This window comes from Ochotona curzoniae, unplaced genomic scaffold, assembly GCF_017591425.1.
Source record: "Ochotona curzoniae isolate NIBS_2020 unplaced genomic scaffold, NIBS_Ocur_1.0 contig_2754, whole genome shotgun sequence".
Classification (NCBI taxonomy): domain Eukaryota; kingdom Metazoa; phylum Chordata; class Mammalia; order Lagomorpha; family Ochotonidae; genus Ochotona; species Ochotona curzoniae.
Genome location: NW_024465582.1, coordinates 2,689,645 through 2,715,416, shown reverse-complemented (window position 1 = coordinate 2,715,416; position 25,772 = coordinate 2,689,645). Strand labels below are relative to the sequence as shown.

The 25,772-nt window shown below is 44.0% G+C and overlaps 1 protein-coding gene across 1 annotated transcript in view; it reads right to left on the bottom strand.

Moving 5' to 3' along the window:
• ADCY2 (adenylate cyclase 2) overlaps positions 1–25,772 on the bottom strand; it is a 273,347-nt gene that overhangs the window by 152,290 nt on the left and 95,285 nt on the right. Inside the window, exon 3 of the mRNA XM_040977391.1 lies at positions 25,292–25,453. Within this exon, the coding sequence (XP_040833325.1) occupies positions 25,292–25,453 (162 nt within the window). The remainder of the gene's footprint in view (positions 1–25,291; positions 25,454–25,772) is intronic.

Sequence of the window (25,772 nt, the reverse complement as noted above, 5' to 3'; positions counted from 1 at the left end):
CCAGACCTGCTTATCATCGAAGTCTCCTTCTGATACACACCTTGGCAGCCAGCAGACTGATGGCTCAAGTACTTGGCTTCCTGCTACCCAAATGCAAGACTAAGACTGAGTTCCCAGCTCCTGGTTCTAGGAATTGTGGGCCACTGGGGACTAACGGCCTGGACAAAGATATGTTTACTGGCTCATTCATTCATTGTCTCTATGTATCTTTATTCCCTTACAATTAATTCTTTAAAATATCTCTTTATCCACTCAACTGTCTTAATGTGCACCTTAGATGACCCCAGGAGACTTAGACCAGGCTGAAAATACACAGTAGGACATTTTTCAGCTACAACTCCAGTTTCTGTTTTAGGGACAGTCACTGATGGCCTTGAACATGTAACGAGGCTATTAAAATATTTACATATACAAAAATATTTCAAGAAACATTAGAAGGTTCCCCAGTCCCCGTGAAATCTACCCTTTGGATAAACATCCAGCGAAGCTTGGTGGAGGCCTTGACCTACAAAACACAGGTTTGATCTGGGATCCTGTTTCAGGGAACTTTCAACATCTTGATGATTAGAGAAGACAGGCTGCTTGTCAGCTGACATGCTTTTTGGTCTTAAAGGATCTAATGTGTAGTCACTATGAATTAATGAAGCTTGGTATATGGATTTATCAAAAGAACTACATTGTGGAATTGCACATGTGTTAGTCAAACCCCACCCAGCTTCTTATTTACAGCAAGTAAACATTTGGTGATTATAATTATAATCCAATATGCACTTTCCATTCCCAAATATCCACTTCTCTAATAAGAATAGCATATTGTCTTCATTATGGTTAAAATGCAAAAATATGTTCACTTTCGAGAATGTCACTGGAACACTTGCACTCTTTACGGAGGATAAATTAACTTTCACTTAGAAATGAAGACAAATCTTTTAATTAGAAAGATGAAATATTTAAATCTAAACACATTTAAAATTTGATCATTTTTTATAGGCAGTCTTGCTATAACTTGCCTCAGCATTAAAATGACTAACAAATTTGCAACTTACTTGCAAATTTGCTACTTATTTACACCTGACTTTCCTCCTATGCTCCCCTCTTACAGACACTAGATGTATGCCTGTCTTTGCTTTTCTCTTGCCTACTTGCCAGCCCTCAGTGTTTCTTTCATGACTTATGCCACAGTGGGATTTTCACAGTACACTAGCAATGGCACATCACCTGCCACATGTCAAGGACAGAGCGACATTGCTGTTTCCGTTGTGAGAAGTGCTTCACCTCTGGGCACCCGGGAGACTGCCCTGCTGTGAGGACTCTGGACCACTACGAGTGACCTGCAGTTCTTGTCCTGGGGGACTGAGAGGCATGCCTTTGACAGAGGTGCTGTTGCATAGCTGGACTGTGGCCTTCCTGTCCAGCTTGGGACAACCTGGTTACTAAGAGCCGAGCATTCTGTGGGTCTGTCCCCTCAGCTTCTCCAAAGGGTTTGTATGATGCCACCTCAAGCTGTCACCCAGGCCCAGCCAAGGTGAGCTGAGTGAGGTCCCAGTGGAGGGTAGGCTGAAGCTTAGTTCTGGGGTCTGACAGCTCTTTCAGCCTCCTTTCCCCCCTTCCTGGGAGGTCCTGTGACAGGAAGCAGGCCTTCTATGCACCAGCTGAGACTGCCGAACAGGTTGGGAAGCCCAAGAACACATGATCATGGCAAGACATGAGAGAACCCTGATGCCTTTTCTGGGAAGATTCAACTTCTTCAGCACTCAGCTGGACTGTCCTAGATCTAAGACCATGGGTTTGACGTAATGCATAAAAACACACACTTCAAACAGAGCACCTTATTGCGTTTAAGCTTTATCTCAATAAAGTGCGTCTACTGCCTTCAGGTCCCACAGGCGGCATGCCTTCAGACACAGCCTGTTCAGAACTGTCTTCTGCTAAGAGCAAAGGAAGCACATAGAGTTTCACTTCCTGAACGTTCCTAAGAAGACCAAATTACATTTATGGTTCGAAATAACATAAAGAAAACCTAAACATAAAGAAGGACCATCTGCTGGTTCACTCCCCTAAATAGCTACAACAGCCAGAGCTACTTGGTCTGAAACCAGGAGCTTGAAGATTCTTCCAGGTCTTCCATGAGGCGGGCAGGGGACCGAGGACTTGGGCCATCTTTTCAGCATCTCATTTCAAAAATATATTTAGGATATCAGGAACATGAATTATAAAGAACAACTAATGGTTTGGCCACCCAGGGGGAAAGCTGTAAGGAAGAGAAAAGGTGGAGGTACTCCAGGTAAGCATACTTAAAGATTAGGTATATCCATGATACTGCAGCAGACAGGAGCAAACTGGCTCACAGTTTTAGATGCTGGGACACCCAAGAGCCTGGAGCCATCATCTGCTGAGCCTTCAGTGAGAGCCATGTGTCTTGTCAGAACAGGCTGAATTACATCACGTGATAAAACAGCAACTGTGCCAGGGAACTCACTTTCACAACCAAGGCATTGCTGAGACAACTCAGGAATTCATGAATGAATTATTTGAGTCACAAAATCAGACCCCCAATAAACCAACTGCCTCGCAAAGTTCTTGCCTTTGAATGCCATCAGCACGTGAATTTGCAGATAAAGCCGTAAGACATGATAATGTCGGCAAGCTGGATTCAGGATATGGATCTGTGTGAAAGGCCCAGGCACTCCCATACGAGACACTGGTGTCCCAACAAGTTTCTGAACCAAATTCCAGTAGAAAGTTGAAGACAGGATATTCAGACTTCTGCAGAGTACAGTGTTAAATCTGAGAAGTCAGTTTGGGTCATTCCAGAGTCAAACCATGGTAATTTATTCAGCACAGAGAGTGGGGAGGAGGGAGCTTGGAGGGAAGGAAGAGAAACAGAGAGAGTGCGCTGCAATTCAGAGACAATGGAGTAAAGTTCCAGCAGCAAGTGAGATTTGGCTGTTGGAGGATTTGTCTTTGAAAAGAATGAGATATTGGAGAACCTTGTGGGTCTGAGAGACCCAGTGCAGCCCTAGAGCACTGCTGAACCGTCATTATGGAGGTTCCACCTTTCTGTCTCAGTGTCTTCCAGCGTTGTCTTGATCCTTGTGACCACCTTCCCATGAGGGAAACGGCATCTTCGCACTCACCTGATAGCAGGTTTGGCTGAACTATGGCCAGTGAACGGGGCACGAGCCACTTCTGCGAGGTGGCAGTAGAAGACATTATGAGTCTGTCAGATGGAAGGCTGCTTTCAGCAGGGATCTGAAGGAAAGAGGATGTAGACAGAACTGCAGCCAGTTTTCCATGACATAAATGTCACAGGAGCAAGAGAAGCTCTGCTGCAAGTCACTGAGATTGTAGGGTCATTTGTTGCAGTATCAGACCCTCGATGCTGTTGAATCAAATGCCACAATCCCATTATGGTCCTTTGTACACATGAAAGCACAACTGTTATGTAACAATACATGCATTCAAGAATGCCCTCCTAACTTTTCCTTTTGTCAAGAACATTATACTCTGTTACAAAAACACCTGCTGTAATTCTGATTACAGATGCAGTGAGGGTCACCCAACCCAAGGGTTTCATGGCTAGCACATGTACCCAGCTAATTGCCTCTCCTCCCAAGGCCAGGAGCAAGAACACAAAAGTAAATATAATGGTTGCAGGTTTATTTTTAATTTCACAAAGTTCATTTATATGCAAACCACAGATGTTGTTGGGTTCCCAGGCAAGTCGCCAAGAAGATAGTTCACAGCCTCAAGTTTGTGCATACTGCCTTGTGCTAGCTCCACATCCAAGGCATTTTGCAATTAACGTGCTAGAGCTTGAAATAGGATTGCAGATTCACTGCCTTTAAGAAAAACTAATAAAACTACATGAAAAAGCTGAGATTGCAACAGCTTACTCTTGAAGAGAGAACAATTAGGATTAATTAGAGAGCAAAACAGAGGCAGAATTTGCTTATGCAAATATATACTTATAATGGTGTACAGGTTCATGGTTAGATATTCTACCAGCCCTTGTAAAAATACTGCTTGACAATCAGGGTGTTTCCTCAGTTACAACTATATTTTATTTTATGAATCAGCTTATAGTTTTTGGCTTCTACATTGTAATTTGCATGTGTACAGTTTATAGCCCGTACACTTACATGTTCGTTACAAAATATATTACAATGTAGATGTTAATTGGTTTCTTATGTTCAAGGGAAAAATCAATTTAAGAAGAAGTCACTGATATATAGAAACTTGACTTGCTTGTATTTGAACTTTCTGGACAGAATTCTCTTCCTAACTTGAAAATGATATTCTGGACCCCCATGTTTATATCAGGCAAACTCACAGTAGCCAAGACGCGGAATCAGCCCACATGCCCACCAACTAATGACTGGGTAAAGAAAATGTGCTACGACTCAACGGCTCAGCCCCACAGCATTTGCTCACAGAATGAGGAGCCTGTGGAATGACTGATGGCCATACCAAAAGCGTAGCAGCAATGCAGCTTTGGAGGCATGTTAGAAGTTCTTGGAAACATCACTGTTCTGCTTATACAAGCGAGTTCTGTGGCCTCTGGTCTCCCAAGGCAAGCCCTCCCATTAGCACATAGAAACACACGATGCAAGACCCAGACTAGAATCTGCTGCAGAGAAACTTGAAGACATCCTAGACCTTGTCAGTGCCATCCAAAATGCCCCAATACCTACAGCACAGCAAGTGCATTGCTGTAACAGCCTGAGTGTCCTGCCACCAGATTATGACATAATGGAGAATGTATTGCTGTAACAGGTTATCATTGCCGACCACCTGACTATGACGTCACAGCAAGTGCACTGCTGTAATAGCCTGTGAGTCCTGCCCACCAGATTATGACAGCATGGAGAGTGCACTGTTATTAAAGTGTATTCTGACATTGTAGGTATAGAGAATGGTATAAAGACCATCTTCCTAATGTCACAATACATTTAACAGTTTCATTGGAATTCATCCTATTATTCACTAGAAATTCATCAAACACACAACACACCACACACTACCAGCTCAGCTGAGGGAGCCCCAGGAATGCCGTCAGCTCCTATATCTTTGATTGCTAATGTATTTATTCAAGCACAATCACTTCCTCACAGCATGCTCTAGGCACTGTTCTAGGAAAATAAAGATTAATGAGAAAGCGTTAGATGTATTGGGTTTATGTCTTAATGGAGGGCTCAGCACGGCAAAGGCCAGCCTTATTTGGGGTGCTGTTAAAAAGGTGTGCCACATTTCTCATGCGCGGTGTTTATCTTAGCAGAGGAAGAGCAGTGGTGACAAGAGGCAGACCCCTCATCTTTAATGGAAGTCTTTGTAAGGCAGAAAAAAGTATATTTCTGGCAACATCACAGAAAGTGCTAACTAGAAAGGAAGACTTAAATGTTTGCAACGACCCTTCTGAAAAGGCCATGTGTGGCTCTGATAGCACAGGCCATCTCCAAGCCTGCCGTTCAAGACTGACCTGCAGTTACGTGCAGGATTACCAGAGAGACGTGATGCCAAGAAGAATGAACTCGGCTTACCAACTGCAGTGGAGCCTGCTGACCACGTGTGCAGGCATGCTACACCACCCTCAAAATGACCTTCAGGGAAAGGCAATGCCCTCCTAAGGAACAGCTAAATTCTCCAAGCAGAACAATGAAGCATGGATGCATTTAAAGTAAATCAAGCAGAACTACAGCTGCGCCTGTGAAACTCCACTTGGCTGACCACCGGACACATGTTCCCCTTGCTCAGAGGCACCACGGGCCCCTACAACCAGCACTTCAACGCACAGACACACTACACAGCCCCGCGATTTTATGTAGCTATCATACCATCAAATGCTCACCATAGCGAATGAGCGGTCTAAGTAACTAAGCTGTAATATGGTTTCAAGCAACACTGAAACAGAACAGGGATGGACCCTCAGCAGCCAAATATCTGCAACCACCTACCTGTGTACCTACTATAGCGATCTGGAGATGCCCCCTTCCCAGGAACAGGGGACCCAGCGGCCTCCTTCAAGTGACAACAGACAATAATGATGAGTCAAACGCCACTTCCAACATGAAGCTACAAAGGCTGTGACATCCATCTTCCTGACACTTTCCTTTCCTCTGTTGCTCTGAAGAAACCACTGCCATGTCATGAACTGCCCTACAGAGCAGCACAAAGGAACCAGATGAGACCCATCCCCATTCAACAGCTCATCAGAAAATGAAGTCCTCGTGTCAACAGCCCACGAGCAGCTGAATTCTGCCAACACCCACATGAGTGAGCAGGGAAGTTGGTTGTCCTCATAGGGCCCTGAGAAACCAAGAGAAAACATTATTTTCAATCTGTCTGGTTTGGCAGAAACTTGCTATGAAGCAATAGATAATTAATACAAATCATTTTAACACTACAAGATTTACTGCAGGTAATTGGTTGACCAGAGAGCCAAGAATTAGGAGGGGATATGGGACAAGCAGGGTTAAGATAGTCCAGGGAACAGAGGCAGAGGGAGCTCTCAGACCCTGGCCCTGACCTGCGTTGGAGAGACTGAGGATGATGTCAGGAAAGTCCCAGAAAATGCTGCAACTTAAGGCAAGCCTGGCCATCGGCCACTGTCACTAGGCAGAACTGACAAAGACGGGGATAGGACTGTTCTTTCATGGCCACATCTCACCATCTCCTGCCAGTGTTAGAGAGGCCTGAACACAGCTGGACACTAGCAGATCTGAGCCTGAAACCCTCCTTCTAGTTATGGCAGAGAAGGCAAGGGATAGACTACACAATGAGACCTGGCCCTTAATCTTAGGCTGCTCAGGAGTGGCCTGTGTCCGCCCCAGGATTAACTCGGCACACCTGGCTGCATCGTGGTTTCAACTATCTCTTCTGCACCTCTATTTCTCACGTGTCCATGGGCCAGAACTTTCCTGGAAATTCTCCACGCCTCTCCTTCCTTTGGCTTTCTCATCCTTCATTGCAGAAGTGAGATGTGGCTTACTAGAGACTGGGCTTAGATACTGGACTGAGATGTTCACACCCGAATCCCTGTGTGGTAGCCCAAGGCCTGCTCCCTCCTGAGACAATCACATGCTAATCATTCTACAGAGTCTGAGCCACAGCCCCAAGATGTCCACATTCAAACTGGGACCTGCAAATGCTACCTTCTAGACCAAGGGGCTCTGATGATGCAAGCCAAGGAATCTGGGAGAGGGAAATTATTCTTGGATGACCCAGGAAGATCACAAAGATTACAATGCAGGTGGAAAGATGATGAGGAAGGGAACACAAGATGTCAGCATGGAAGCAATAGTGGACTGACTCAAGAACATGAGGCCACTGGAGACTGGAAAAGGCAGGGAATGGTAGCAGCTACCAGTTGAAACCAGTTCTGCCAAAGCAGTGAAGCTGAGTTTTTACTTTTGGCCTCCAGCACTGTAAGAAAACAATGTGTGCTATTTTAGCCATCAGATTGTAATCTTATTGCAGCTGAGGAAACCCATACTGCTCAATGGCCTCAGCAGGTCCTCACTGGTTCTTCTCAGCACAGGGAGCACACATGGTGATGGACGGGTCGGTGGACTGGGCAAGACACATTTGTTGTGATAGATGGGTAACTGTTCTGGCTCTTTACACTGGGGAAAGGGCCTCGCTAAGACAGACACAGGGAAAGGACTGGACCAGCGCTGGCAAGGCCTAATGAGGTCCTAAGGCGACAGTTTTATCTGTCCCTCAGGTGCTTGTGTACTTCTGCTGGAACCGAAAAAGAGGACAAAATGATAGGTGCCCAAGTCCCAAGGGGCATCATCCACGTGAGGGACTGTCTAGCTGTGTTAGGAACCCTAGAATGGCAGCAGAATTCCTGTGGGTTTTAAAGTAATCTAAAGCCAAACCCAAGTGCAACTTAGCTTTTCAATGTTAAAAAAGTATTTGAAAGGCAGGGAGATATCCCACCCACTGGTTCACTCTGTAAAAACGTAAAAAGGACTTGTCCAGGAAAAACCCAGAAACTAGAAACCCAATCGAGGTCTCCCACATGTGTGTCAGGAACCCAAGCACTGAGCAGGGTATATGTTAGCAGGAAGCCAGAATTAGCACCAGATCTGCTGAGCAGCACCCTAACTGTTCCCTAAAATGCATGGCCTTATATGCTACTCACTTTAAGATTTAGCTGCAAGAAAGCTAAATAAAGAGATTTTGACTCAGAGTACTGATTAACTCATGGAAGAATAACATAACTATGGTACTAATTACTTTAATACTATTAAATCATTAAATAATTACTTTAATATCATTAAGTATCATGCTGGAGCCCAGCATGGTCATTCGACTAATCCTCCATCTTCATGTGCTAGATCCCACATGGGTGCCAGTTCATGTCCCAGCTGCTCCACTTTCCATCCAACTCCCTTCTTGTGGCCTGGAAACCCATTAAGGAGGATGGCCCAAAGCTCTGGGATTCTACACCCATGTGGGAGATTCAGAAAAAATTTCTGGCTACTGGCTTCAGATTAGCTCATCTCCAGCTTCTGCAGCCATCTGGGGAGTGAACCAGCAGATGAAGATCTTTCTGTCTCTCCTTCTCTGTGTAAGTCTGACTTTCCAATAAAACTAACTAAATAAAAAATTTTAAAAAGATTTATAAAAGGATGTCTCTGAAGATAATAGACATAGAAATATAATAAAAACTGAGTTGCCACATTGGTGTAGAAACAACACACATATCCTGAAATCTGTGTCAATCTTTTTATGCACACACACACGTAAAAGGAGCTCAAAAGGTTTATGAAAGTTGAATTTACAGATAATGTGCACTTTCCATTCGGAAGCCCCTTGTGTGGTTATCAGTCCATGAAGCAATGCTCAAATCGGTTTGATGAAGCGGTATAGTTTGTTCACAGACCTAGTACCCATCCTCTCATAGTCTTTATATCATCTCTAGGTTGCTTAGCATACCTAATACAACGTGCATGCTATGGAAACATGTAATGTTTAGGAAATAGCTATAGAAGCATTTGACTTGCTCACTACAGAAACATTTTTTTGAGTACTACAGGAACTCGGAGAGAACCATGCATATTTGGCAAGTATAACCATATTTTCTTCTTTCTGATCATCTTATAACAAACAAGACATATTCACAGTTAACACTGCATAGGTCGCACTATACAAAAGGGAATCATGGCTATAACTGTGCCTGTCTCTTAGGTACGTGCCGGTAAACCTCTTCTGTAGGCAAGATAATTGTGTAGGTTACTAGGAAATATGACTTTGTATTGTCATTATTTGGTGGTGTGATTTACAGATAAGTGTTTGCTGTATAAAAAAGGGTTCACCATAATGGCTAGCCTTGTGTGTTAACCTGGCTAGGCTATGTTGTTCAGTGATTTGATGAAATATGAATCAAGATATTGCTGTGGATATAAATATATATATATTTAAAAGTTTTATTTATATATTTTTAAAATATATAAATTTTTAAAAAGTATGTCATATATATATTTATACATATACTCCCATGGTTCAATCCTGGTGGCTTGATTTATTTTCCAGTTCTAGTCAGGTTTTATGGACAAAGCATTTTGGATTTGAGACATGTTTATAAAGTATGTTTCTGTCAGCTCTTCCTGCCTTTGCTAAGACTTTTTTCTAAAATTTATTTCATTGAGGTACAACATTCAAACAGAACAGTCTACAATCAGAAGGGAGAGCACACTGATGACATTTTATAAATGAGTGCATTAACAACCAGATAGAGATACAGAAAATTATTAGCACCCAGGAACTCACTTCATGCCTCCACTTTAACCATTATCCCTGAAAATTAACATAATTCTGAATCATTTTGTCTGTCAATACATTATACAAATGGAATTGTAAATCGTGCACATTTTTACCCATTTTTAAATGCAATGCTAGTTCTTCTGAGATCTGTCCAATTTTATTGCACATAGGATTTTTGGTCTTATTAATATACAGTATTCCAGAGCATGAATATGCAACAACTTATTCACTCATTCAATCTAGGTTGTTTCTGGTCTGAGGCCGTTTCCAATAATGCCTTAGTCATGTCTTTTAAATGTACGTTTACGCGTCTCTGAAGAGGAACCAGATATGTGGACACATGCACATTCCTTGTCTCCTGTCATATGCCCTGCACAATCTCAGGACTCTGTTAGCAAAAAGGCCACCACCATGTGAACACCTGCAACCTGTACCTCCAGAACCATGGGCCAAAGAAACTTCTTTGCTGAATGTTCATCTGCTTCAGGGACTTGATTTTAGTAACTAGGACACTGTGTCAGTAAAGCAGTAAAGCCATGGAAGTTATCCAAATAGCCCTTTGGTCAAATGAGTTGTGGGAAAGCTGGGGTCCATCTTGGCTTGCAATGTGAGCTCTACAACCAGCCTGCTGGGGCATGAATCCTGAAGCTGGGCAGCTCAGAGCCACTTGTGCCAGGTTCCACTGGGAGATGAGGGCTTGATGTCCTGCTGCATACATTGTGGGTTGATTGTGAGCTGGGGTGTGTGAATGCTTGGGAAACCACAAGATAGGCAACATTCACCAATTAGCAGACAACGAGCCAGGGAGGAACCACACTCCACAGCGAGAACCTGGAAACACTGGCATTTTTCTTTCTGGCATTTCTTTGGTTTTGTTTTCTGTGGACCAAAGTCACATGGGTCCATTTGGGAAAATTTCTCCTTTTCATGGCCTACACAAATTTTACACACAACTCAGCCTACAAAAAAAAAAAAAACCTATAGAATTGTTTTCCATAAATTATGTTGATGTCACATTTGTCCTTTTCTGTGTTTTTAATAGTCCGCATCTTTTAATCTATAATACATTTAGTCTTAGGGGATCTGTCATATTGTCTAACAGGGGAAATTTTCTTTGCACTCTTTTCTGTTTTGTTCACTGCTGTAGCATCGCAAGTTGCTATGGGATGGCTCACTCTTTACCTCTGCCAAAGAAGACTTGGTTTAGAATGTGGGACAAAACAAGCCAGGGTGAACCCCATCAGGCACACCACAGGACTCCCCTTGAGGTGTAAGTGGGTCACAGGGCCAGTCAGAATGGCACTGCCTCCTATGCTTGTCCTCTAAGAACTCCTGGGAGCTCAGCAGCACCTTGCTCAACTAACGTTAGTCCCCAACACCCCGATCCCACAGCCCACTGTTGTCTACCAGGAACATGTGTTCCCAGCAGACCTTTTAATAAATGGGGAAGGATGTGTATTTTCGTGAATATATTTTCATTTTACAAGCCTTGCATTTCACACCATCTGCTGATCTGGGCACTCCTTACTCTGCCAATCAGCTCACATGTTATTTTTAGATGCCAGCTTTGAGCAGACCATGAAAAACTCTGAAGGCTACATTTTAAGATGTTCTAAACAAAATATCTCAAGGGTCTTTAAAAATTCCCTGAGAGTGAGCTATGTCAAAAACCAAAATTACTTAGAATTGCTTGGTTGCCTCACGAAAGGAGAAAGGAAAGTAGATGCAAATGGAAGAGGCTCCATTAACTGGTGCCTCTGGGACGCCACACTGGCATCGCGCACACTGGCTCAGAAGGTTGACTACAGCCAGGCAACTGTTTGGGAAACACAGCACGCAGGGATCATTCTCAGCAAAGAGAAGACCAGCGGCGAGCTGAGTAAGCGACTGCTGCAATGGCCTTGAATGCAGAACAAAATTCCCGAGTGCCATTCCTCCTCGCCAAGGCTCTGAGTGCCCCTCAGCCCTACCCTGAGAGAGAGGTCAGTCTTACCTCAGCAACAGTCATCTGTCTCTGAAACACAGAGACCCCCGTCAGCACAGGGGCTCCAAGAGGCAGTAACAAGCATGTCCTGGAACAGTTTTACTCTGTTCTTCTGCACACCCTTTGGGGGAAAGTGTAGCAGAACTCAGCAAGCTGAAAAATCAGGGTGTGTGCTTGACATCTAAAGCTTATGCTTCTCACCTATCCAGAGATGCCAAGACACTGCTAGGACATTACAGAAAAAAGATGGACAAGGGAGATGATGTGCATTAAACAAAGCCAACATCTTACTATTAGTGATCTAACAGGTGTGAGCTTGGCCTGACATCACAGAGTAAGTAAGGAGGGAAGGCTGCATTTCCAAGAGAAAGGGTTGCTTTGAGAGGTGGGTGTCATAAGTTATTGAAAAAATACAATTAACTTTTTAAATAACAGAATTTGAGCAGTAGGCATTTAAGCACTTTATGCACAATACATTGTTATTACTATTAGAATGAAAATAAGATCATCGCTTATTTTAGAAGAGGCAATAGGCCAAGACTGCTCATGGCTGGTTCTCATCAATAACACCTTGTAATAACATGGCCACACCACTGCTTATGTGTTTGTCCATGAAGTTGTATAGCCACCAAGTCCAGATGGCCCCAAAGCTCAAAACACTGGCTCATTCTCTCTCTGGATCTTCTCAGAGAAACACTGTGACTCCCTGTTCTAAACCCACAAGGTTTCCTGGGGCTGCTTGTCTTAACCAAAACCCCTTGATAGTCTCATAGTGGAGCAACTGGTCAGATCATCAGCATTTTATGGTCTCCTCATTCCAAATTCAGAATGTGGTAGAATTCAAACACCTTGACTATGGTGAATGATGTAGTGAAAACAGGGAACAATCACTCCGCATACTGTCCTGAACCCACATTTCTGGAAGTGAGTGCTACTTAAGGGTCTCCTAGTAAATGCTAGGTTGCTTGAAAGGTTTCTCTCTCTCTCTTTTTTTTTGTCTTTTAAAAGCATATTCATTTTGGTAAATTCTAGAAAAGCACTGGGATTTAACAATTGGTTAACATGTCTTAAGGTAACTTGCAGTTAATATCAATTTAACAAGTTATCTAATTTTGTAAGACAGATTCATTAAAATTATTATCTATTTTTAAAAAAGAATACAATTTAGATTTTTTTTCAATCAATCTGACTTTGGAAACTAGTCATTTTTTGCTCACCTTTCATACCACACAATGATTCTCTACAGTTTCGGGTATTTAACTCATTGATAGGCATCACACTTCTTTCCGTGAAGGCATCTATGAGACTCCCTCATTCTAAAATCACCAGGGGATATTCTGCTCAAACTTGTGACTCCTGTGTATTTAAACACTGCAAGTAGAAGTTTTTTCCTAACTACAAAACCTGATAATTGGTATGTTGCCACAAAGCAGCAGAAAGTCAGCCTGGAAGGTTGAGAAGACCTAGGAAGTCACAGCCTGCTGTAGGACTTGATTTCGTTGGACAGTGAACAGAAGCCCAGGCCTCAATTAGAATTACATGTGCCCAATCCCTAATCCGCAGTGCAATTCCATTACTGGTCTTCTTTCTTAGGCAAGTAGACAGATGGTCAGGGAAGCTAAGTCACTTGCTAAAATTCATACAACCAATTCAAGCAGAACTGATATTTGAGCACAAGTCCTGTCAACTAAAAAATAATGTTTCTTTCTATTACACACCACACTATCTTTGAAAAGCAGAATCTTTGGGGTCTGAAAAATCAGCAAAAAGTTTTTCGCAGAAGAATTTGACTTCTTTTCTCATACAAAAACCAAGTGCGCTTTCTCAGAGCATAGGTTGAGGTTCACATGTCAGACACTGCAGATAGAGAGGCATTCTCTATGTCCAGTGGGCGAGGCTGTGCACCAGACATCAAAGGCAAGGCTCAGCTCTCAAGGGAATCCAGGAGCCAGGGAAGAGAGTCTGGGATGACCCAGGTGAGAGGAGCAGGTAGCTGTGCTGACAGCTTAAACACAACCTCCTGGCACGACCTGCCAGGCCACTGGGGACTTTGCTGGTGACAACAAGGCTAGATCTCCAACACTAGGCAGGTGACCAAAGGTGGATGCTCCAGTGAGAAGACAAGGGTCAGTGAAGCCCAACCAGAGACCTGCAAGTCCCTGCAAATGGCCCAGCACAGGCAGAGCTCAGCACACATGAGAGAAAGGGATGGAGGGAAGGAGGCACAGTTGTGAAAGCAGCCAGGGCCTTGTGCAGGATCCCCGAAGAACTGCATTATTCTATATTGTGAGACACTGAAGAGATATTAAGGCAGTGTGAGATTTGAAACAGGTGCCTGGGTGGCGTTCCTTCAGATTTGGTGCTCTTCTAGCTCCTTAGACGCCTCCTGTTGGGAAAGGCCAGCAGGAGGGAAATCAGAAAAGTGATCCAGGAGACGGCAATAAACAGTAAACAAAAATGTGGTCCAGGAGAAAGGGGAGCAGGAGAGAGTGGAGTGCCAGAGAAGACAAGGTGGGTCTCAGACTTAAGGCTGGGAATCGAGGTGGTGGTGTCATTCAGAGAGAGACATGTGGGCAGAAGATCACGGGGTGCCCTGTGTTTTGCAACGACCACAGGGAATGAGGCTGAGATACAAAATTGACCAGTTTTCAAGACAAACTGTGCTGAGCTCAGTGGAGACCATCAGAGTGATGTTTACATCACATCATCAAAAGGCCTGCAAAGACATGGGATATTTTTACTTTGTAGATGCTATAAAAATTAGGAATTTTAAATGGGCCCCCAAATAAGGTCAAAATAATTTCTAACATTCCTTGCAAGAATCCTGCATCACCAAGGAAAAAGACAGACAAATGTGTCTACTACCAAAACTCTGTTATGATTTTTACTTTCTTGGGGGTACCAGTAAATGCAAGTGTAAAGACCAGGAGGTTTTAGAAATTATAAACGTGAAGATCCACTTTAAAATAATTTGATTACCTACCGAGAAAACCTGACAGATCAAATAAAAACTTACTGCCCACAATGAGAGAATCTCTGTTTAAAAAGGAGAGTATTTGCCAAAAGTCTCCCTCTTTCCTTCCTCGCTTCTACACACATATATTTGTATTACACACGTTTATCTATCCATCTATATATCTCTTTTCTAGTGTGAACACATCACATGTTTTCAAGTTAGGCAAACAGTCAAGAGTAAATATTGATTTTCCTTACCTATACACAACCATCTGGCAGAATTTGTCTTCCTTGTTACACTAAGGATGACAGTTTTGCTTAAATAGGCTGACATTTCCATATGTTTCTTCACTCTGGATCCTTCTAGTTTTGCTTTGTTGTTCTATAGTTCCATAAATATCTCCCAAGTAGGTATATTAATAAGCTATGTACCATCAAGCTTAGTAATACCTGAACAGGCAAGAGAGGAGAAACTCAGACACCACGGCCTTGAGGAATACAGAGAGCCATCTAGCACCTCCCATGGAGGAAAGGAGTGCAACTGCAAGACAACTGTAGGTGCTGAATTCACAGCATGTTGAGTGGTAGCCTCCCCTACGTTACGCCCACAGAACACCTCCACATGTGACATTCTGGTTTTGGAATAAAGGTCTTGGCAAATGACATTAGCAATGTAGCAATGAGACTGTCCTACTGTGGCTTTGCTTTCTGTAAGGAAACACATATCAAAACCTACACACTGCTGTTGTTTTAAGCACCTTACCATACAAAAACGTATTATTGAAACCCAATATTGAATGTCAGCTAGGGTTGGCAGGAGAGGTTCGGAGGTGGAACTTAGAGGTTTATGTCCTCAAAGTCACAAAGTCTGGGCTGTGAATGGGGAGACCTATCTGAACAAGGTTTTAGACTGGTCAGAGTAGGGGAAAAGGGCAAATCCAGGTTCTCTGGGGCACAGATCAGCGCTTCTCCAAGGAACAAGACCTTCCAGGGAAAAGTCAAAGCAAAATAATCCAAGATGTCTGGCTGGCAAGGTACCCTATAAGTGTATACTATTGTATTATTCCTCTTTTTCATATTCCTACGAGGGGGATAATTCATAGATCTGTGTCTTCAGGGTATCCAAAGACAGTTGCTCCATGAACCTAAAGAAGTCCAGACCCTCAGTGAAGAAGTCCCAGAAAAGACTGAGGGCTAGAAGTCAGATGCTGACAACATATCCAGCAGTGGGCCAGCCAACCCTTTTTGAGCAGGCTCTAGTTGGACTACTCCAGGATCTGCACACAGCTGTACAGCAGTGGGAGAGGCATCTAAACCAAGATTCTGCCAAGGCCACAATGCCTGCCATGTTTTCACTTCATTGTCTCGTGTCATCATATAATCACAAGATGTTGAGGAACAGATACTAAACGGTGATCCCCAAGTCAGGTCATCAGAATCTCTCACCTCTTTAAAGACGTGAAAACGACACATATAATTCTCATGCCACAATTTGCAAAAGCAGGCAGAAAGTACACCCTCTTCTTCTCCCAGCCTGCTCAGTTTGCTGTATTTTCTTTATTTTCATTTATGATTATTTTCATAATCATTATTTTATGATACAGTTCAATAGGCGCTGGGATTTCCCTTGCCCCCATCCTAAAGCTCCTCCCTCCTCTCACTGAGTTCCCCTATATTGTTACAATAGTACAGTTCTTCGTAAACAGCCATATATCTATCATTGTAGGCATGGACAATGGCAGAGTCCAACATCCTATTGTCAAGATATATTTAACAGTTTCATTGGGATTACATACTTGACTTGGAAGTAGAGATGCATACTGCATTGCATCCTTATATCTGGATATGACAGTCTCCATTACACAGTTACTATACATCTCCTTAAATGAAAAGCCACAAAACAAAATCAATAACTGGAAGAAAAATAGAAGTTTACAATGCCATTAAGCTACTGAATGAGTAACGTGTCACTGAAGAAATGAAAGAGAATCAAGAACCTTCTTGAAGAAAATAATGCTACTGTATGACCTATGAGTCAGTAAAGAATTTAGCATGAGAACAAAATTGTTTTGAAGAAATAAAAACAAAAACATCAAAATCCACGAGATACAATTTCCACTGGTCTTTGTGAGATGTTTCTCCTGTAGGCAACAGATAGATTGGTTTTGTTTTAAAATCCAGTCCACTAATCACATTTGATTGATGGGTTTACCATTTATATTCAGGGTTAATATGAATAGATGGTAATTTGGTCCTGTCATTTTACCAATGGCTTGTTCATTCTGAATAGCTGGAACACCACTGGAACAACTGATGTTTCTGAGTATTCACTATGACTCTACGAAGCATTTATTCCACCTTTCTGAGCTTGTTTCTGGGAAAGGTAGCAGGACAGAGAGGGACACACACACACATACAGTTTCCCTCCTTGAAAAGCCACTACACCTGGTGCAGGGCCAGGATGAAGACAGAAAACAAGTGCCAGGACAGAGCAGCAAGCTGGATCACAAGAAGAGGCAGTGGTGGGGCCTGATGCTAAGACACTGATGTGTTAATCAGAGTATCCCAAGCGGGGCATAGCTCTGTGCCACAATGCTCACCCAGAACACCTAGTGCTTCTGAACAATGACCGCATGCCCATCCCCAGAAGTCCTTGCACCAGCCCTGCTGCCCCAGCCCAGAGGCTCCTCGCCAGCCGTCCTGCTGCGGATGGGCAGCGTACCTCTCCACTGTACCAGTTCACTAGGTTGCCCCTTCAACAGCATTTCTGTTCCAACCAGGCTGCAAGTACATGCCCCTTTCCAGCTCACATCACTTAGATTCTCCAATCTGTACCCCATGTTCAGGAAAGCATCTATCCTGGATGGCTCCTCAGTGAGAATACTGCCTTCCAGGATTTTAACAAACACAGTGCTTAGAAATCAGTGTCTTCCTCAAACTAACAGTTCCTAGAAAACAAACATGTGGATGCACAGTCTAAAACAGAACCTGTAAGTCACAGACCAGAGATGTACGTTCTGGTGAAAGGAAGTGGAGAATCACCACCAAGAGGTGAAATGAAATGCTAGCAAGAGGTGCCAGGAGCCGGAGTCGCATGAGTCTGTGTCCTATTTGCCATGATTCTGCGGCTGTGAACCAACAGAAGAGAAAGGGTGCAGATGATAGACACAGGACGGTAGGGACACTCGATCACCACCTACCACCGACCAAAAGACCCTCTCCTTGCCATGCTCCTCTGCTCAAATCTCCCTGGACTTCCCCTCCAAATGTCTCCCTCCCCACAGAAGCTCCACAAATGCCAGCAGGGATCTGCTATTTCGATCCACCATGCAAGACAGCACTTCAGATACGACCTGGGAGTTCTGTTTCCATACCTCTTACTTTGTTCTAGAAATTACTAGAGTATTGTAAAGTGATCTGGTCTTGATCAAGGGTGAGTGTTGTTGATGTTCACAGCTCGACCAAACCTCTCCTGGTAGGACACAGTTGCCATTGCAAGTATGGAATGTGTGGGCTGTGCTGCAGGAGGGACCAGGGAGCAGAAATGAAAGCAGCCACATGCCATGCCTGGAGATTTCTTCAGGATTTAGTCACAGCAGGCATCGCCCTATTTTTGTCTCTTCCCCACTCTTACCCTCATTCTTAGCAGACTATACCGCTGGCAGGAAAGGTAAACAAGGGCCTGCTAAAAGGGACTGTGGATTATACTCAATCAATAGCTTTAGAGAAAGAGCAGTGACAAGAGATCCTCTTATATGTTTTTCTTGAAGAAAAACAAGAATGCCCTATGCCCCTTTGAAGACAAAACCATAGGAACAGAGACCCAAATTTCTAGCAATTAGTTTCCTCCACAGCCAGAGCTGGACAGCTGGTAACCTGCTGTTTTTCCTTTGAGCTTCTCAGATTAGATCCTAAATGCAATTTAATTCCAGACTCCAATATACACTTCCTGAATTAGACTTAAGAAGAATCAGTTATGTAACAAAGCTGCACTATTATTGATTACACACTAAAATCTCTCCAGTTCTATCACAACTTAAAAATATTAAAGCACCTCCAGTGCATTAAATTCTTATAAAATTTTTATAATATACAAACAGTCCCCTTCTGGAAAATCAATAAGTTCTCCTTAGCTTACCTTCCTTAATAACCATGGATTCTCCCATAATCTGCTTGTGTAAGTAAATCAATACTCAAATACATCCCTTAATAGGAAAATAAAAGAAACTTCAGAATGCATTATGAATACTACAGAGATAAAAGATAAGTGTCAAATCCAAACTTCACTAATGATATACAAATAGAAGTATTTAGAAAGTTTTGAAGACTGGATTAGTGTTCCACCAACTGTGGAACAAACTTACAAACACAAAGAAAATTAACAGCAGGCAAGTCACTGGGGTGGGAGCGCTTCAAAAGTTGGTAGAAACATGAATGGAACTAAAAATACAAACTGAGGGTCCAGAATTGTGGCCCAGAGGGTGAAGATGCCACTTCCAACACTGGTATACCTCATCAAAGGGCCAGTTTGAGTCCTGGCTTTTCTGCTTCTCATCCAGCTTTCCACTAATGCTTCCAGGAAAAGCAGAAGAGAGCTCAGGTGCTTGAGCCCTGGTCCCCCACGTGGGAGACCAGGAGGGAGACCCAGGTGAGAGAACCACGTAGGAGACCCAGATGGGAAACCCATGTGGGAGACCAGGCAGGAGACCCAGGCGACAGACCCATATGGGAGACACAGGTGAGAGAACCATGTAGGAGACCCATGTGGGAGACCCAGATGAGGCACCCAGGTGACAGAACCATGTAGGAGACCCAGATGGGAGAACCACGTAGGAGACCCAGGCGACAGACCCATGTGGGAGACCCAGGTGAGAGAACCACATAGGAGACCCAGATGGGAGACCCAGGTGGGAGACCCATGTGGGAGACCAGGCGGGAGACCCAGGTGAGAGAACCACATAGGAGACCTAGATGGGAGACCCAGGTGAGAGAACCACGTAGGAGACCCAGGCGACAGACCCATGTGGGAGACCCAGATGGAGTGCCTGAATTCTGGCTTCAACTTGGACCAGTCCCAGCCACTGAAGACATTTGGAGAGTCAACCAGTGTATGGAAGATCTCTGTCTCTCCTTCTCTATCACTCTTTAAAATAAATATAGACGTTTTCAAGAAAATGAGTTAACTTTGGAGCCAAAAGGGCTCTGAAATAATGCAGTTTTTACAAATAATGTGCATTTTGATATTTTTGTGCTAAAATGAACATACCTTTTAGCTCAGTCTCTTATGCTTTTGAAAGTACTCTCACATGGTTAAGATGGGAAAAGCACCACACAACACAACTGTCAGGCTGGACTTGGGTTGCTGGCCCGGGCTGTATGGGCCCTGGCTGGGAAACAGGGCTCTCTGTTCTCAGAAGCTAACCTCCCCAGAGCCAGGGTCAGAGCAGATGCTGACCAGTCTCCCTTTGCCCTCCATACTGTTTAAGGCAAAAGGCCACTTGTTGTTCTGGGCACACACGTGCTGTCCTACCTTGATGAGTAACCTGCACACCTGCAGGCAATCATGAGTGGCTAGGGACTTCTGTGCTTACACTGATCATTCAGAAATAATATCTACCATCTATGGACACTACAAACCTGCTTGTATTTAAGTTTCCTCACTTTAAATATTGTCTTTTCTTCACTATCAAAGGATCACAGAGCTCTGTCAGAAACACAAATTTTCAGGAAAAAAAAGTTTCTCTGAAAGCCAATTAGGATAACAAAGAGAAAAGAATGATTTAAAAATTTGAAAAGATCACTGCAGAGTGCATCACAGAGTGTTAACTGAGAAGGCATCCTTCCTCTCCATGGATAAATGCTGCATTCGTTGTGCGGAGGTCAGTATCTGGCCTGGGGTCATGGCACCTCATCACTGTCCAGCTTCAGGTCCTGGTGCTGCTGCTAAGTTTAATTACCTGAGTCCAGCTAAGGTACACGGCCAGAGGCAGCAGCTGAGGCCTCGCAGGCTTGGGTGTCTGCCCCACCTGAGATACCCACACTGTGTTTCTGGCCTCACAGGCTTGGGTGTTTGCCCCACCTGAGATACCCACACTGTGTTTCTGGCCTCACAGGCTTGGGTGTCTGCCCCACCTGAGATATCCACACTGTGTTTCTGGTCTCAGTCTTCCAGCAAATGTGGGCATCTGAGAAGTTCATCAGTGCATGGTAATTCTGCCTTTTTCTGCCTCCTTGTCAAATAACAATTATACTGTAATGATAGTGATGCCACCTTAGTTCTCTTTTTCTTCCTTGTCCCATCTTTCCCTCATCTCTCATTGTCCTTATTTTCTTGAATAATGTCACATCCTTAAGCCAGTAGACCAGCTCACTGCACCAGCACCGACACAGGGAGTTGAATTCACTTAAGGAGGGATATGTGTGGAAAGCTGGCAATGAGTTGCATCACAGTATAAAAAGCCAAGCATAGATTGTAGGGCTCTGACAAGATAAGGACACCCATGCAGAGGCAGCCTCATGTGGGGAGGGTGTGTCCAAGCAGGGGCCTGGGGGACATGTTCATGGTGAGAGCATGGTGTGGTGTCAGACCAGATCAGAGAGAAAGCACCTGTTGGTGGGGAGGGAGGGGCTAGTCATGGTGCAGGGGTTATCGCATAAATAAAGGCACCCAGAATACTAGATGGGAGCTAGTACTTCCCTGTTGGTCAAGGAAGCTATCTACAGAGCAAAAAGAAAAAACTTGAATGAAAACCATGGTGGCATGGAAATGGAAATATTCATGGAAATGCATAAATCTCCATTAGGAATCTATAAAACTCAATGTAGTTAGAATTGTGAAGAGGCCTCACCTCAGGGACACTTCCACAGCAATGGGACTGCCTGATGCCTAAAGCTTGCCTCTAAACATCATTTTTCACTCCAAGACACCAGGAATCCTTGGAGAGGTGGCAGATTTTAGGCATGAGTTCAGGAGGATTGGGTTGGCCTGAAATATCGCCAAGGACATACTCAGATGCCGAAGGAGGCACAGAGCCAGAATGAAGGCGTAACGTGGGATGAATCTGAGCCACGGCATACATCACAATAAGCCGTGATGGTAAAACATAGCCACCACCTCCGCCCCCCAGACCAAGCACAAAAGGAGCACTGTGTAGATATAGATTTAAAAAATAACAGCACACACAGAAAGGTTCCTGTAAAACAGGATGGGTACCTAGTTTCAAAGCTCTTTCAGGAAGATGAAATCAATCATTTCAAAGTGGGAAAGACTGGTGGACAGAGCCAGGAAACCAACAACCACCAGCAGCAGCAAGAGAATCAAAGCTGTGCCCCAAACAAAGCCCTGTGAGAAGATGGCCTCTACCACCATCACTTTGTGACTCCTCAAAGAGGCGGAGCTTGAGTCTTTTTGGGAGGAAACATCAGGTGAATTCATGCCAAAAGACTTCTCAAAGGACTGACCTGTGAGCTTGAAGGCAGTACAAGTCTGAGAACCCATCACAGATTAAGGAACTGCTGTAGACTGAAGACTTAAGGGATTTGAGAACTCATCACCCTGTAGGAATCTCAGCTCAGCACTTTTGGCACCTGGGGGAACGTGAAGGTGTCTGAGCATCACCCAGGAAGAAGAGCACCTTGGAAATTCCCCAGTCATCTCTCCTTAGGCTTGCAACATGTTAAAGAGTGTCACTCATAATTTTCAGCTGATAGTTAAAGTGCTTTCACCTAAGTGATCCAGCAAAGCCTGAGAAGGCACCATGTCCCATGGCACACATGGGTCAAATGAACTCCAGAGAACAAGCAGCTCTGTAACTAAGCCCAGGAAAGGGGGAAGGTTTTCTCCCAAGTCATCAGTGTGTTGACTGACAGATGAATGCTTCAAGTGCCCAGTGCATCACCAATGTCAAGAAATACACGGACACAGTTAATGCTCCCTGCAGAATCGGGCTGAACCCACTCCTCCCCTGCAGGCTTAGAAGGCAAGACAGGGACAATCCTGCATGGGTAATGGCTTTCTTCACATCCAACAGTATCTTTCCACTGCAGTGTTGTTTTAGACAATTATACCACAGAAAAGTAACCATCAAGTCTAGCGCATGCTAACTTATATGTACTAGGTATGAAGATTCCCATCTCAACCTGGAAGCACTTAGGGATGGATTTCAGCGCTGGCCCCTTTCTTACTGCTTTCTTTTCAAAGTCTCCCATTTCCTTTCTATTGGAATATCCACCCTTACCAGATTTGAAATCATCATGAAATTATTTCTAAAGGGATGGGAAACAGATCTCATTTTTTCCTCCTATTCTTTCTCTGTCATCCTCACGTGAAATACTACAAACATTTTTTTTTTCTTTTTGCTGTTCCTGAATTATCCTATTCTGGTTGTCTGCTGATAAGAAGCATGTTTCTTTGTTGGTTGTGGTATTTGAGTAATAAAAATATTTAGGTACTTTTCTGTCAGATTTTTTTTTTTACGGATACAAGAAAATATAAATAATTTCTAAACCCAATTCAGTGCAACAAAGAGAGGCACAAAAATGTCCATGGGATGTGTTCCAGATGATCCCAGAGGAGTGGTGAACTGTGAGATGACCGAATGCCTGTAGCGCTGTAAGATAGATGTTCTCACGGTCAACCCCGGCATAGGAGCCAGCGGGGCAGATTAGGCCCTCTGCTCCTGCAAAAACACCCCCACATGGGTCAGCATTGTGGAGCAGCCAGTTAAGCCACCACACGCAGCACAGGCCTGTGTCTCTACTGCCCCCAGTTCTGATCTAGCTCTCTCTTAATGCGCCTGGGAAAGCAGCAGGAGGAACCAGTGCTTGGGCCCCTAGCACCTCTGCAGGAAACCTGACAGAAGTTCCTGGCTTCAGCCTGGCTCGGCCCTGGTGGCTGTGGTCATGTGTGGAGTCAATCAGCAGCTGGCAAGTCTGTATCTGCCCCGTCTAACTCCGCCATCTGAACAGAGAGAGGAGTGGTTAAAAAAAAAAGAAAGAAGCATCCCCACCCTTGACCTGGACCTGACAATGAAACAGAGCCTATTGACTCAAAGTCAGGGGAGGAAGCAGAGTGCACTTCATGAGGCAAGACAAACTGTCCCAGCAGTGAGTCCAGGCAAGGCAAGTGACATGCAACAAACAGAAGCAACTGTGAGGCTGAGCTCCTGTGTGGAGGAGCCCCTCTAACCTCTTCCTGGCATGGCTCAGTTTGCTCTTTTTAGAATAGTGGTTGCCAGAGATAGGATGATGTGGATTCAGGAACATAAGGTTTCAAGGGTAAGTCAAGTAAGTGGTGGGAATCTAATGTGCAGCCGGGGTTGGTGATGATGTACCAGTTTGACACTAGACAATTCATATGTATAATAAACCAGCACATTGCTATTTATGGCCCTAAAAATATAGTCTGATTATCAATTAAATGTTTTAAAACAAAAGCTCTCCATCTGCATTCTTTTACTAAATGGTCTCTCCCTGTTCCTCAGACAGTGCAGCTAACTGGCACACATCAAATGGGATACAAAGAGAGAGAAAATGGTTTTACTCCACACCCTCAAAGTGATGCTTATTAATGATGTGTAAAGAAGTAAGTTGGAAGCCTCAACACAATGTGCCAGGCCAGAAGCCACAGCCTTTGCACACAGTGTGGACCGAGGGGACTCACTGAGCACAGGTCCTACTGAACATGTTGCTGGGAGCTTTGGGAAAAAAAACCCTGAGAAACAGATCCAATAGGAAGCAAACAAATTACAGACCCAAGTAAGAAGCTCGAGTTCTTCCTCCAGGTTCCACATGAAACACCACACCAAGTGAAGTCCAGTGGCTGGACTCGGCCCTGGCCCAGGCAATCCTCCCTCAAATTGCATTTCTACCGACACAGGGCTGCTCCTGACTGGAACTCTCTCATCTCCACTGCATTTGTTGCCATTTGATACATACAGAGCAACAACACACATATTTTTCAGAAGGAAAAACAAGATTGTTACAAATAGCTCCAAGTCACTAACCTTCATGTTTATGGATGTACATAACAGGAAATCAAATAGCTTTTTAAGTGCTTTTAACTAATTAAATAGAATGGCTTTTTCCAAATGCCATTTATTAGCTAGGCAAAATTCGCTGTGGTAGTATTTTAAAGAACTGGTTTTTAAATAGTTTCCAGACCTGCCAGAAGATTAAGAAAAGAAGAAATTATTTTGTTCTCTATAAAGAGAAGGTTTTGGATGTCAAGGTAGAGAGAGGTGGGGAAAAGCAAATTCCGTGCTGTAAATTTTTCCATAGTAAGAACACCTTTTAACTATCAAAATCACACACTAAGCTGCACATTAAGCAACATGGAACTGCCATGTTGGGTGGGCTCTTCAAGTAACTGTGACAGCTAAGTGACATTGACCCTGATGGTGGTGGGTGTGACTGGCCACCCAGAGGTATTACCCAGGGACAAAAAAAAAAAAAAAAAAAAAAAAAGGAATGGAGGGTGCAGTTCCAGGTATCAGACAGCAGATACACTCTGGAGAGCTCCCAGCTCCCTGCTACCCCGACAGATGAGGAAGGTCATCAGTAAAGATCCAGAGGGGTACCTACCTGCCAGACCAGGTGTTCCTTGGCCCCTGGAGCTGCAGACAGGCAGACACTCAATACAATGGTATGGGAAGAGGAGGTGAGGACACTGGCGATGATGGCATCTCGCATGTTGAAGGGCAGCATGGTGTACACCACGAAGATGATGAAGAGGAAGAAAGACACCTGCAAGAGAAGAATATGGGCTCATGGAGCATCCTGGCTCCCAAAGGCTCCCTCATTCCTTCCCATCAGAGGCTGCAGAAGCCAAGCTGAGATGTGCTCACTTCAGAACTGGCATCCTGGGAAAACAGGACTGCATTTCAAACAACTCTACAGGATTACAACTGATGCATGTGACAGAAAAAATGGGGTCCCAACAAATTTGAACACCAGGAAAACTCAGCTGGAACCACCCTGGCTTGGGTCTACTCTTGAGGGCACCCCCTGGGTTGTTTAAGACAATATCTGAAGGTATATGTGAAGCCAGGAAGGGTCAGCAGGT